Source organism: Callithrix jacchus, chromosome 1, assembly GCF_049354715.1.
Source record: "Callithrix jacchus isolate 240 chromosome 1, calJac240_pri, whole genome shotgun sequence".
Lineage (NCBI taxonomy): Eukaryota > Metazoa > Chordata > Mammalia > Primates > Cebidae > Callithrix > Callithrix jacchus.
In genome coordinates this window covers 161236226-161251400 of record NC_133502.1, presented here as the reverse complement: position 1 = coordinate 161251400, position 15175 = coordinate 161236226, and the positions used below count along the sequence as shown (strand labels likewise).

The window sequence follows — 15175 nt, the reverse complement described above, 5'->3', positions numbered from 1 at the left end:
TTTTTTAAAAAATCATGAGTCTGATAGGCTGAGTGATCTATTCTTTAACTTTTCACTGATTACTAACAATGTTGAACATTTGTTTCACATTCTTGCTGTTAAAATGATTTCTTTCTATTTGGTTTGTCTCTTCTTGTCACTTGCCCTTTGCACTGGAGGCTGTGAAGCACTATCCTGACCTCCCTTTCAAAGCTGATCATTTCATTCTCTCACTGTCGGTGGCTGAAAGATCTCAGCTAAGTCACTCTCTGGGAACTGGATTCAGCTGAAGAGAGCTGCCTAGCCCAAAATCACACCCCCCTCTCTCCAGGGCAGCCTGAACGTAATGGCTGATCAATGTTGTATTGTGGAGAGTACCAAAGCTTGGCCCCCTGGTCTCACAGTGGGGCAACATTGAAGGATCCTCTCAGTTCCCTCATTAAATTTGCTGAGACCTTGATTGCAACTACATCGCAAGTCAATACCTGCCTCTGACAGATCCCACTTCTCTCATCCCCGAGCGTTGATCCCCACCACACACTACAGCCCAGTGAGTTCACTTTGCCCACTGCCTAGATAGAACTGATTTATCAAGACAGGGGAATTGCAATGGAGAAAGAGTAACTCATGCAGAGCTGGCCGTGCAGGACCTTGGAGTTTTATTATTACTCAAATTAGTTTCCCTGAGCATTCACATTCGGGGATGGGAGTTTTTAAAGATAATTTGGTGGGTAGGGGCTCAGGAAGTGAGGAGTGCTGATTAGTCAGGTTAGAGGAATCACAGGGGGTCAAAGTGAGGTTTTCTTGCTGTGTCTGTTCCTGGGTGGGACTGCAGAACTAGCTGAGCTAGATTACCATTCTGGGTGGTGTCAGCTGATCATCAAGTACAGGGTCTGCAAGAGATCTCAAGCATTGATCTTAGGTTTTACAATAATGATGTCATCCCCAGGAACAATTGGGGGAGGTTCTGACTCTTATAAGCAGAGGCTGCATGACCCCTGAACCATAAAATCTAATCTTGTAGCTAATTCGATAGTCTTACAAAGGCAGACTTGTCCCAGGCAAGAAGGGGATCTTTTCAGAAAACGGCTATTATCAATTTTGTTTCAGAGTCAAACCATAAATGGAATTCCTTCCCAAGGTTAGTTCAGCCTATGCCCAGGAATGAATGAGAACGGCTTAAAGTTTAGCAGCAGGATGGAGTGGGTTAGGTCTGATCTCTTTCACTGTCATAATTTCCTCAGTTATAATTCTTGCAAAGACAGTTTCAAGTAGGACACAATAAACGTCCTGAACACAAATCTTTCTCTTAAGTCTGCTTTCTGGGGAGCCCAACCTAGGCACCCATTTCTTAAAGCTGGGAATATTTGTACCCACAGAAAGCCCCACAGTGCACTTGCAACAAACTCTCTGCAAGATATGAATGCGAAAGTCATACATAGTTCACACACAGTTCATGTGTGTGCTTTCCCTGAGCTTTAGATGTGTTTCATCCTGGGCAACTCCTCAGGAGGCAGTGGTACAAATGACCTCCTTACAGTGTGACCAAGCAGATTTTAGTCTGTGCACATACGCCCTCACCCTATTTTTAGCACCAACTGCCTCCTAGTCCTCAATCTACAGGGCTCTGGAGTCCTGCTCCTTAACCTGCAGGAATCCTAAGGCCCTGAGAACCACCTGAACTCTCTTTTTCAACCCTAGATTCAACATTTTTGTCACTCAAACACACACACACACACACACACACACACACACACACACACACACACACAGAGAGAGAGAGAGAGAGAGAGACCACTCTTCTTTCCCTGGTAGCCACACCAGCACACAGTTGCCCTATCTGACCAGCAGTCCCTACCCCTCGCAGAAATGGTAGCTCTTCCTCTTCTGAGACAAGACATCATGTTTTGTTTTTGTTTTTCTTCTTTTAGAGACAGGGTCTCACTGTTGCCCAGGCTGATCTTAAAACCCTGGGTTCAAGTGATCATCCAGCCTTGGTCTCCCAAAGTGCTGGGATTACAGGTGTGAGCCACCATGCGTGGCCAAGAGTTTATGTTAGATATGGAAGAGACTGTTGTCCCCAGTTGGGGTCAGTAACAAACTCCTGAATTGAGGGGCTCCAGTGTCTGGTCCCTTTTCTAAGCACAGAATAGCTGTTCCAGTATCTCAGTACTCAGAGGCAGTGAGAAAGTGAGAGACTGAGCACTGTACTCCTATGTCTAAAGCAAAACTGAGGCCACAGCTAGAAAGGGTTGAAGACTAAATTTACCAAAACAGAGCATAGGAGCTTGGGGTTTTGGAAAAGGAGGAATTGTTGACAAGTAGAGGATTGAGCTATCTACATTGGAAGAGAAGGAGCAATTATTTGTCATCTGCATCCAAATCACCCCCCAAAAAAAAGTCTAGGCCTGGGCTTGGCTGATCTTCTACATGACAAAGGGACAGAGTCAAGAATCTCTGCTTTCAGATGTCAGTTAGAGCAGGTCTCATTTTCATAGTGAAAACTGGTAAGTTTAAGAAAATTCACCCCACATAATATTTTCCCAAGACATGTCCAATGGAAAAAATATTTATCTTTAAGTAGTCTAAAATCTCAAAACTGTCCAGAAAACAAGACAATGCTCTCTCTTAGGGCATCCTCTTCCTATATAACATCTCATCTATATCTGGTCCATCTCACCTTCTTCCCGCTGCCTTTGCCAGCTCAAAGAGAGGCCAGCCCTCCATCTCTTCCTCTTCACTGTAGGATGTTCCATTACATGCTCTCTCTCTCTCTCTCTCTTTCATCTGTTTTTTGTTTTTTTGAGACAGGGTCTCACTCTGTCACTAGGCTGGAGTTTAGTGGGGCAATCTCAGCTCACTGCAACAACCTCTGCCTCCCGGGTTCAAACGATTCTCGTGCCTCAGCTTCCTGAGCTAGCTGGGATTACAGGCGCTCGCCACCATGCCCGGCTAATTTTTGTATATTTATAGAGACAGGGTTTCACCGTGTTGGCCAGGCTGGTCTCAAACTCCTGACCTGAAGTGATCCACCCACCTCGGTCTTCCAGGGTGCTGGGATTACAGTTGTGAGTCACTGCACCTGGCCTCTCCGTCCTTTTTTTTTTTTTTTGAGACAGAGTTTAGCTCGTTACCCAGGCTGGAGTGCAATGGCGCGATCTCGGCTCACCGCAACCTCCACCTCCTGGGTTCAGGCAATTCTCCTGCCTCAGCCTCCTGAGTAGCTGGGATTACAGGCACATGCCACCATGCCCAGCTAATTTTTTTTTTTTTTTTTTTTTTTTTTTGTATTTTTAGTAGAGACAGGGTTTCACCATGTTGATCTGGATGGTCTCGATCTCTTGACCTCGTGATCCACCCGCCTCGGCCTCCCAAAGTGCGGGGATTACAGGCTTTAGCCACCGTGCCCAGCCCATCCTAATTCTTTAATCAGTTCCTTGCTACTGACTCTTCTCTCTGAGCCTAAAATCCTTCCCAATAACCATGCTAAGCAGTGTTCCTCTTGAAAGCACACCTTCAGTGTATTTTGTCACACATGACAAAAGCCTGTAAGCTTTTGTTCATGTATCTGTGTTCAGCAAAAACTTGTGACCTCCTTGAGGGACACAGATGCCATGTTGCACAAGGACATCATAGTCTGTGTGAGCATTGTTGGGTAGCGCACGTGATGGAATGAATGAACAATGATGAATGGCGATGAGGAACATTTCCTCGGCTCTTTAGGTGGCGCTTAGGCATTTTTCAACTACACAATGTGGCAATGGTTCAGAGGTTGACCATAGCAGTCCAGTGACCTCACTACCATTTTCTTAACTAAGTAAATCTTTATTGCAAGGATCCTGGAATTAAAGACTCGGATTCTAAAAGAAACTTTGAGTTTTTGTAGTCTTGAGATAAAACATCTCTGGTGGAAGGAGTACAATTCTCACTTAAACAGCTCTATCTGCTCCGTCATTTGCTCATGCATTTATTCAAGGAGCTTTCATTGAGCACTTATGTATGAGGCACAACGTTCCCAAGAGTTGAAACATTCATATAAAAGTCTTGAATAGACACAGTCCACTCTAATCAGATGATTTTAAGACTACTGAGGATACAGGGTGGGGAAAAAAAAGAAAAGATGTGATCTCTGTACCCAGGGAACTTTCAGGCATTAATCAAAAAGTTATACCAATGCCATTCAATTATAACAGTGGAAAGAGCCACACAGGAGAGGTACAAGCTGTCATGAGAATACCTAACAGACCAAGACAGGAAGTTCAAGGAAGGCTTCTTTGAGAACGGGATGGTTGAGCTAACATCTAAAGGAAGAATGGGCGTTTGCTAGAGAAAATGGACTTGACATGTCATAAACAGATATAAAAGCATGTTCTAAGGCTCCAAGGGGAGTTGGAAGAAGTGAATGATGGAGACCAGGTGAGTGGACCATTGTGAGCAAGGGGTCATGTCCTGTAAGATGAGGCTGAAGTTAGGGAGGGTCAGACCCAGTAAGCCCATCATTATTTGGAGTTTGGTCTTTATTCCAAGAGTATCTGAAAGTCATTGAAAGGTTATAAGCAGAGAAATGACAGGAATCATATCTGTGCTTTGAAAAGATCACTTTGGCTGCCATTTTGCTAATGTATTGGAGGGGGCCTTAGGAATGAGACAAGTTAGGAGATGATTATAGTGAAGCAGGAGAGAGAAGCTGGTGGCTTGTACTCAGGTAGGTTTGGAAAGCTCTGACTACTAAAAATTCCTTCCTTATACCAAACCAAAACTCATACCCAGTGGTCCCAGGATCTTTGCTCTAGGACCACAAAGAACCAGTCAACTCCACACCAATGTAACGGTATCTAAGTAGCTTGAGGGATGTATTGTGCTACCACCTCTTCCACTTTACCCCACCTTGCCCCCATTACTTAGTCTTTTTTTTTTTCTTGTGCTTAAAAAGCACAGGTCTTTAAACAGGATCTCAACTAGCCTGTATATGAATTCCCTTCACTGCCCCTTCTCAAGACAATCTCAGTTGGCCAATAAAGGCTAAATCCTTCAATAAACCAAAGCTTCTAGAGATTAAAATAAACACAGAAAATAGGATTGATGCTTTAAAGCCATAATTACAGTATGAAAACAAACTAAAGATAGTTTAACCTACAATCTGACAATTAGGAAATTATAATTTTAGATTTGACTTTGTCATCAGGTTTATAATAACAGAAACTAAAATTCATTGAGACTATTTTAAATATATTACATGTATTAACTCTTACACACATTAACTCATTTACTTTTCACAATTCTCAAGGTAAGTCCTAATATGATTTCCATCTTACAGATGAGAAAATATGATACAAGAGACCTTAAGGTCACACAACTATAGTAAATATCAGAGGCAGGACTCAAGTTCCAGTCTGATTTCAGAGCCTGCACCCTTAGCCACTACACTGTACTTCCTCCAAGGAAAATAATTATCTTCAAACTTAGAATGAAAAAATAAACATAACGAAAAGGAACAAACACCCAAATAGAGAAGATAACCAGAGAACTGCTAATTGCTTGATTTAATTCTAGTCTAAAGCCCAGCTGAAAAATATGTTAAGACACTGAATGAAGCCAGACATAGCCCCAAACATCAGTTGGTCATCTGCATAGCCCTTAGTAACCAAAAATCTACTTTCTGTCTCTATGGATTTGCCTATTCTGCACATTTTGTAGCAATGGAATAACAGACTATGAAGGCTTTTGTGTCTGGCTTCTCTCAGCTAGGATGATGTTTTCAAAGTTCATCCATGTTGTAGCATGTTTCAGTGCATCATTCCTTTTTACGGAATAACATTTCGCATATTATTCCATTTTATGAATATACCACATTTTGTTTATCCATTCATCACTTGATGGATATTTGAGTTGTCTGCACCTTTTGGCTATTATGAATAGGGCTGCTGAGAACAATCATACTTAAGTTTTTGCATGGACACACATTTTCCATTTTCTTGGGTGCATACCCAGGAATGGAATTGCTGGTTCATGTGGTAACTATGTTTAACCTTTTGAGGCATTGTCAGAACATTTTCCAAAGTGACTCTACCATTTTACATTCCACCAGCAATGTACAAGGAAACATTTGCTATTGGCTTTCTTTTTGATTATAGCCATCCTAGTGGGTGTGAAGTGGTTTTGTGTTTTGATTTGTGTTTCTCTGACGCCCAATCATGCCAAGCATCTCTTTCATGTGCTGAGTGATCATTTATATATGTTCTCTGGAGAAATGTCGATTTATATCCTTTGCCCATTTTTAACTTTGCTTATCTATCCTTTTATTATTGAAAGATTTTATGTAGTCTAGACACAAGTTCCCTATCATATTTATGATTTACAAATATTATCTTTCATTCTGTGAGTTATTTTTGTCACTTTCTTGATGGTGTCCATTGCCCCACAAAAGTTTCTAATTTTGATGAAGTCTGCTTGGCCAGTGAGTTTGAGCAGAAGTAGCAGACGTCACTTCCTGGGCTAAGCATCTCATTGCCAGTGCGAGACCTCTAGAGCTCTCTCTTTAACTGGTGACCAGAAATGTTCAAGATGGCGGCCGTTTTGTCAATTTGAGTCCCTGAACGGTCAATATGAGCAGACTCCAGCTTCCACCTCCAACCTATAATAGACATGTAGCCTGACAGGGAACTGTCATATAATTCTTGGTTGTTTCAAGCCACTGAAATTTGGGGTTTGGTGGGTGTTGTTACCACAGCACAGCCAAGTCTGTCTTGACTGATCAGCACATCATCTGTAACTTCATTGGTTGACAGAATATTACCAAATAAAAACGAAAACATTTTGAAAAGTAAACCAGAGTTTAAATTCGATTTTAAAATTTCAGTTCTATGTACTATGGAGCACTCTATATCTTTTTCATATTCAGTCAAGAATTTCAAAGTCATTTCATGATACGGGAAAGCACCCTTGTTATATTATGGGTTGGGGGGTTAAATTTAAATATAAAGTGCTAAATGTTTACAGTGGTTACGCCTTCTTGTTGCAGAACTTCCCTGTGTCTTTACATTTATTTTATAAAACAATAGTCATTTATTTAAAAACATATTTCCACCTCAGAAATGGCATTTGTAAGCCAGATAAGGTGACTCAATGGCTGTAGTCCCAGTGACTCAAGAGGCTGGGGTGGGAAGATGGTTTGAGCCCAGGAGTTTGAGGCCGAGTGAGTTATGATTGTGCTCACTCCAGACTGGGTGACAGAGCAAGATCCTGTCTCTAAAATAAATAAATAAATAAATAAAAACAGAAAAAATAAATGGCATTTGTGTTTATTCTTAGAAAAATTCCAGCATGAGCGATGTTTTCCAATTTACATACTTTTGTCTTCCATTCTAACAACACCTGTAAATGATCAGGAAAGGAATTCATAATCAACAGACTATATTTTGTACCATAATTTTCTAAGTGGCTAGCCAGGCACAATTTTACATGCATTAAATATGAGAACAATAAACTACATTAATTTTATGTTTTTTAATTTAATATCCAGATTTAAGAGTTAGGCATTATAATCACAAATGCAGATTTGCACCCAGTGACCCACAGACTATCTTTATTATCTAAGGACCTGGACATACTCAGATAAGATGTGGCTTTATCTCAAAGTGGTGGGTGAGTATATGAAGTACCTCTTCTTCATCTCAAAATATTATTGAATGTGGAGCGAATGTAAATAAGTATAAATAAGAATAACTGCACTGAATAAAAGGCAAATAGAATAGATTCCATAAGTGAATCATCAAATAATTTCATTTGAACCATTAATGAACTTCTGGAAGATGCTATGCAGACAGAATCAGATTGAAGGCAAAATCCATGGAACTAAGACATCCCAAAACACAACCCAGTAGAAAGAGGAAATGGCACTGTTCTCCCCCCTTACCAAAGGGAGTTGATGTGGAGTAAACACCAGCCCCAACATATGATGATGCAATCTAAATCTCCAAAACATTAACTTGATTTCCAGAAGGGGAAGAGGATGTATTTTGTTTTCTCCTCAGTCCTTCTGTGACTCTACCAGTTGAGCAATATCTACGTGTGAAGATGCCTTTAACTGTTTCTTTTATTCCTTTTCAGGCCTGTGCCAGCCATATCTCTCCAAGCTCTATTTTTTTTCAGTTTCACAAAGCAAAATGTGACTGATAAAACAATGTGCAAACAAGCAAACACAGAGTCGGGGTGACTCATATAAACATATTTCAATTTTTAAATAGCAGGAATGCTGCCCTTTTTTTCCTACCTCCTTTGCTCCCCAATTGACACAGTGCAGTTTGTTTTTCTTAATACATATTTTTTAGAGCAGTTTTAAGTTCACAGCAAAATTGAGCAGACGGTGTTAAAATTCCCATGTCCCCACACCTGCACAGCCTCCTCCATTATCGATATCACCCACCAGAGTAGTACATTTGTCACAATCAATGAACCTTCATTGACACATCCTCATCACCCAGAGTCCAGAGTGTACACTAGAGTTCATTCACGCTTAGTGTTGTACATTATATGGGTTTCAGCAAATTCGTAATGACATATATATGCCATCATACCATCATAAGGATGAGTTCTACTGCCCTAAAAATCGCCTTTGCTCTGCTTGTTACACAGGGCAGTTGTTGAGACAAAGCTTCAAGTACTCAGAACATTTTTCTCAGGTCTTCATTTTTCTAAAGTAGTGGAGATCTTCACTTTGATGTAGCTGATCATGTATTAGGTAAGGAGGATAGCTCAGAGCCTCACTCCCTAAATTAGGGGACCTCAAGTCTATCAGCTCCTGAAAAGGGGGATCTTTAATGCAGAATCCTGATGGTGACACATCAGTCCTTTCACCTCTTCTGCACTTTTCCAGCCCTTTGGGTCTCAGGGAACTGCCATCTCTACTGTTGAGGGCAAGTTTCCCATCCATATGGGCATGTTCCAAGTTTTTTGTTTGTTTGTTTTCAGGCATTGGATTATATCTCAATTAAAAAATGTTTTTTGACATACAGTCGTGCTCTGTTACTCAGGCTAGACTACAGTAGCGTGATCATAGCTCACAGCAGCCTCGAGCTCCTGGATTCAAATGATTCTCCCTCAGACTCCAGAGTAGCTTGGACTACAGGCATGCACCACCACAACTGGCTATTTTTTTTTGTGTAAAGATGAGGGTCTCACTATGTTGCCCAGGCTTGTCTCAAGCAAATCCTGGCCTCAAGCAATCCTCCCACCTCAGCCTGCCAAAGTGCTGAGGTTACAGATGTGAGCCACTGTGCCCAGCTGTTCCAAAGCTATAAAGCAGTTTTAAATTCATGGTCAAAATTTAGAAGATGCTGGGAATATTATTCTGCACTTGTGTAAATACATGAAAGAGAAGATAAAATATTTCAGTGAAATGAAAAGCAACAGTAGCAAGAACCCAATTATGCCAATGTGTAAATTTACAGATAGCAAAATGCAGTAAGAGAAATTGAAAAGTTTCTACTCTCAAATGGTGTGATAAATTGATGTATTTATGGCATACATAATGCTGAAGAGGTTTTGTGGAATTAATTGATAAATGCCAGCTTCTCTGCCTGGGCTGATGAGTCCACAGATTTCACTAATAAAGTTTATGCTATAGCATTTGTAAGATTAATAAATGACAATAAACTCAAGAAAACTTCCGCTTCAAGGGACTATCCTAAAGAAGGAACAACAAGATGTAGTTAGTGACTTGTTCTGCATATTTGGAAACGAGACCTGTCTTGGATCCTCTGTTGGCATTTATACTGATGGGGCCACATTAATGGTTGACTCCATCAAAGGTTTCACTTCTCTTATTTAGAAAAAAAAGAAATCACCAGGTGCAGTGGCTTACACCTGTAATCCCAACACATTTGGAGGCCAAAGTAGGAGAATTGCTTGGGCCAGGAGTTTGAGACCAGCTTGGGCAGCATGGCGAGACTCTATCTTTACAAAATAAAATAAAAAATCTCTGGTCATGCTCTGTGATCATAGCTACATGAGAGGCAGAGTTGGGAGGATTGCTTGCTTGAGTCTGGGAGGTCGAGGCTGCAGCAGTGAGCCATGATCATACCACTACACTCCAGCCTGGGTGATGGAGCAAGACGAAAAGAAGAAGAAAGAAGAAAGAAGAAGAAAGAAGAAGGAGAAGAAAGAAGAAGGAGAAGAAGAAGGAGAAGAAAGAGGAGAAGAAGGAGGAGAAGGAGAAAAAGAGGAGGAGGAGAAAAGGGAAATCCTGATGTTGTTACAACATAATGCTTTTTTCAAAGAAAAGGGCTGTATCAAAACTTATCCTACAAAAAATGTTAACTTTAATTCATTTCAGAATTTTTTAAAAAACAGTATGAAATACGGACAAAGACCACACAAATAAAACAGGAAAAAAAGACTGCTCTTGCACATACCATATACCACACACTATACCTCATTACCACCTCGTAGAGCAGGATTTTAGTAAGACTTTAAAGCCCACTTGGATAAGATTTAAAAAGAAATCAAAAAACAGAAAAGAAAAGTAAAGTTTCCTCTTTCTGCTTCCTGATTTGCATTAAAGTTATTTCCTTTGTAGGGAAAGGAAACCACACACCAAAAAAACATATTCTAGTAAGGTCATTCAGGTTGATAGCAGAGCCCAGGGTGGAGAGAAATTATTAATGGAGATAAAAGAGGAGACATGACCAGCATCAGTGACTTTGAGTGTAAAACAGAGCATATAGTGTTAACACAAGGGCCTTTTGATAACTCTTCAGACTAAAAAGATTCTTAAGGCCAAAGGAATTTCCATCCCTGGTACCTACTGGTGGACCTGATATTTGATAAATGCTTAAAAATTGACACAGGGAGGGATGGATGGATGGATGGACAGATAATGGGTGGGTGGATGGATGAATGGATGGATAGATGGATGGGTGGGTGAATGGGTGGATGATTGGATGGATGGATGGATGGATGAGTGATGGGTGGGCAGATAGATTGATGGATGATGTGTGGGTGGTAGACGGATGGATGATGGGTAGGTGGATGGATGGGTGAGTGGATGGATGAATGATGGGTGGGTAAACGGGCAGATGGATAATAGGTGGGTGGATAGATGGATAGATAATGGTGGGTGGATGGATAGATGGATGGATGATGGGTGGGTGAGTAGATGGATGGATTGGTAGATGGGTAGAAGGGTAGATGGATGGATGGATTAATGATGGGTGGATGGATGGATGGGTAGATAGATGGATGATGGGCGGGTGGGTGGATGGATGGATGTGTCAGTGGATGGATGAATGAATGATGGGTGGATGAGCAGATGATGAATGAGTAAATGAACAAACAAACCACTGAGTTGGAAAATATCTTAGATAGAAACATAGGCTCACAGTATTTGGTGGAAAACATTCAACCAAACACCATCTTAAAATGTACTCTTCTACTGAATTACTTCAGAAATGAAGCATTGTGAAAATGGATAGACTATGAAGTCCCACAAACCTAAGTACCTGGCCCTGTGTGACCTTGTGCAAGTGATTTAGCTACACTAAGTCAAAGTTTCTATAAAATTAGGCAATGTTAGGGTGCCACGTCTGAAGGAGAAGGCCAATGAAATATATCCCAAGAACATGCATGGGTGGCAGTCATTATTTTGAGGAATTTACTATAGACAGGGCCTGACTCACAGTCTAACCATAATATACTTCATTTCATCAGTATATGGGGAGGGAATAGAGACCCAGAAAGGCAGACAGATAAACTAGAATGCTAATTTATTAATTTATCAGGGGAAATTATTTAGACTCAAAGCAACTAGCACATTTTCTCCCTGTTTGCAACTATAATTAGGAAGTAAAACCACAGTTGAAAGTTGCTCATGATCAGGCAAAGAGACTTGGGCAATATATTGCATGTAGTGATGGAACAGTCATTGGGAAACACTTCAAAGGAAGTGTTTGGTGGTCACTGAAAAGATTTGTCTATGTCTTCTTGAACAAGTTTGTACATCTTTACTTTTTTCTAGTATATATTTATGTTTTCTGGGGTATCTTATTTTCCTTGCTCCCAATTTCTGAGGGAAAGGCTTACCATAGCACCTGAAACAGTAACAATCGAGACAGAGTTTCTCTCTGTTGCCTAGGCTAGAGTGAAGTAGTGCAATCATAGCTCACTGGAGCCTCAAACTCCCAGACTCAAGCAATTCTTCCACCCCAGTCTCCCAAATACCTGGGACTGCAGGCATGTACCATCATGTTCAGCTAATTTTTAAATTTTTCTGTAGAGACAGGGTCTCACTTGTTCCGTAGGCTGCCCAGGCTGGTCTTGAACTCCTGGCTTCAAGCAATCCTCCTGCCTTAGCCTTCCCCATCAGTGTAGTCTGCACATCAGCTGCAAAGGTCTCTAAGTCCCTCAAGATCTGAGTCAGATGGACTTAACTTCCCAATCTCATAGCTTGTGAAAGTCCAAAGCCTATTCCAGATCTCAGTGAATCCTTGGGAGATTTGTGTTCTCATGGCCTCCTTTTCCTCCCTCATGGTCTGCTCAGCATTATGTCAATCCAGAGAGAAAGCATAGCTTCTTTAGCAGTTTCTACCAAAACAAAAAAAAAATTCACTTGTGCAAAACATTTATAAGTAAACTTTTCTAAAGAACTCAGGAAGGCCAGGTGCAGTGATTCACAACTGTAATGCCAGCACTTTGGGAGGCTGAGGTGGGAGGGCTGCTTGAAGCCAGGAGTTTGAGATCTATCTGAGCAAACTGGGCAACATAGTGAGATGCTGTTTTTACCATAAATAAAAAAATTAAAAATTTACTGGGTGCAGTGGTGCATGCCTGTAGCCCCAGTTATTTGGGAGGCTGGAGCAGGAGGATTGCGGAGCAGGAGATTTGGTTGAGCCCAGGAGTTTGAGGCTCTAATGAGCTTTGATTGCAATACTGTACTCCAGCCTGGGCACAGAAGCAAGACCCTGTCTCAAAAAAACCAACCAAACAAACAAAAAACTGAGGAGCAAAGGGAGGTCACAGGAAGGATTCACACGTACATGATACAGCAAGATGTTTAAAATCCACACTAGACATTCCTGTTCTTCAGAATTCCCTTTAGACCACCCTGACACCAATGGTTCTTGTCCTGACTCTGCCAATACCTGCTGGTCTTACTTCCTCCCTGAACTTCTTTCCCCTCTTCTCCCTCCTTGGTTCTCTCTCTCACCTTCCCTCTTGTTGACTCATGCACAAATGTTCCACCCACTCTCTGGAACCTCCTCCACAGCTGAAAGCCAGAACTGAGGATTTCACTTTCTAATACTAACCAAAGGTGTTTTTCAAAGATTGTTCCTTTCTAAGATGAATTTGGGGGCCATGAATTTTGTTGAGAAAACAGAAGTATTCCTTGCCTGAGTGTAAAGTGCCTGGGATACAGGTTCAACAGATAAACTATCCACTCTTGTTCTCTCTATTTATGCAATACACATTGTTGATCAACAATAATCACAACATGATTGTGTTGTTTCCACTCCTCTCCACATTCCTACGTGGGTTAAGAGGACATCTCAAAGAAAATTCTGTGGCAACTGTATTTTCTTCATAGCTGTAGGCTGGCAAAGACTGCCTGATGCCAAATACTGATTTCCTGATTTACTGGCCTTGCGCTCTTGTGCAAATCGCTTAACCTCTCTGGTCTCCATTTCTCAGTCTGTAAAATTGGGTGATAGATCAGCTCACAGACTTCTTGGGAGGATCAAGTTAATTAGTGTAAAATGCTTAGTACATAATAAGGGCTCAATAAATATTAGCTGCTACTTTTTTAAAAGTTCCTTTCTTCTGGATTAGTGTGATTTTATCAATCTGATCATCAGAGAGTAAGTCTTTGCACTTTAATGAAGCCAACCTTGTGCTAGAGACTAGATTCCACACTCCATTTTGGAGTGGCAAGGTCAGAGCTCCACTTGCTGGTAGCCTGGGCTGCAGAGGATGACCAGGCACTAGATCAGCTGGGGTCTGCATTCACAGATGAGTGAGAAGTGAGGACATGATGAGAATATAATCCAACCCTCAGTAGCCTAAACTGGGAAAGACACTGACTACCCTGAGTCTAGTTCATTTCCAGGCCCAAGAACTCAGAAGGCTGGAAGGTCCTCAGGCTGGCTAGCATCCTGATAACCCAGCTCCCACTAGATCTGTCCTAGATCTGATGTGAATCTCTCAGAGACCCTTCCAAGGTCCCTGGTTTCCCAAGAGGATGGGAAGAACTGTGTGAGAATCTCTCACAGACCCTCCCAGAGATGACAAGGGCTGCCCCCTGCTGTCTGCAGCCCTGGAATAAACAGACTCCTTGATCAAGTGGCCAGAGTTGTCCATCTGGTTCAGGTTGTTCTCATGGCCATATTTAATTGCTGAATACCACCTAGCCCCATAACCCACTCATCCCCTGGAGTCTCCACCCCTCATAGGATCAAAGTGGTTGGACTGCTTGCTGTAGCCTCTAGAAAAATTAAGAAAAGAATGGAGTGGGAGAGCCAGGCTTGGGTTGGGTGAAACCAGTATCTCCCAAGGTGGCCCTAGATGCGGGGGACGAAGAGGGAAATGGGCTGCTGGGCCAGATCCACAGGGCACATCTTGAAGGGCAAGACTAGGTGTGTCTTTCTCTTTGCAGAGGACAGAGTTGTCTGGACCTAGACACAAGGAGGCTGGGCCATGCTGGAGGTTGGGGGTTTCGGGGAAGGAGATTACAGCCTACCTAAACACTAGCAAAAGAGCACACCGCTACACTACATCATTTGGAATCCAGTCCCTACTCCCTACGTGATTATATTATTCATGCAGCTTTTTTTTTTGAAATGGAGTCTTGCTCTGTCTCCCAGGCTGCAGTGCAATGGTGCAACCTCGGCTCACTGCAACCTCTGCCTCCCAGGTTCAAGCGATTCTCCTGCCTCAGCCTCCCGAGTAGCTGGGATCACAGGTGCCTGCCACTGTGCACAGCTAATTTTTGTATTTTTTAGTAGAGACAGGGTTTCACCATGTTGGCCAGGCTGGTCTCATACTCCTGACCTCAGGTGATTCACCCACCTCAGTTCCCCAAAGTTCTGGGATTACAAGCATGAGCCACCACACCCAGCCTCCACATGGCTTTCTAAGCTCTGCCTACAAACCTGCAACTCCCTTTCATGTCTTGGGGTTCCTGTTCATCCATGCTGCCAGAGCTGTA

The 15175-nt window shown here is 42.0% G+C and overlaps 1 protein-coding gene across 3 annotated transcripts in view; it reads right to left on the bottom strand.

Annotated features, from left to right (window-relative positions):
• The window catches only part of SNX30 (sorting nexin family member 30), a 176425-nt gene that overhangs the window by 18298 nt on the left and 142952 nt on the right, over window positions 1-15175 (bottom strand). The window contains exon 10 of one of the 3 annotated variants that reach the window (XM_017975594.4): window positions 7265-12558. The exons of 1 other annotated variant lie outside the window; for it this stretch is intronic. In XM_017975594.4, the coding sequence (XP_017831083.1) occupies window positions 12549-12558 (10 nt within the window). In that variant the 3' untranslated portion in view covers window positions 7265-12548. Of the gene's footprint in view, window positions 1-7264; window positions 12559-15175 lie in introns of those variants that run through there. One more of the 3 variants, XM_078374495.1, reaches the window with a different exon arrangement.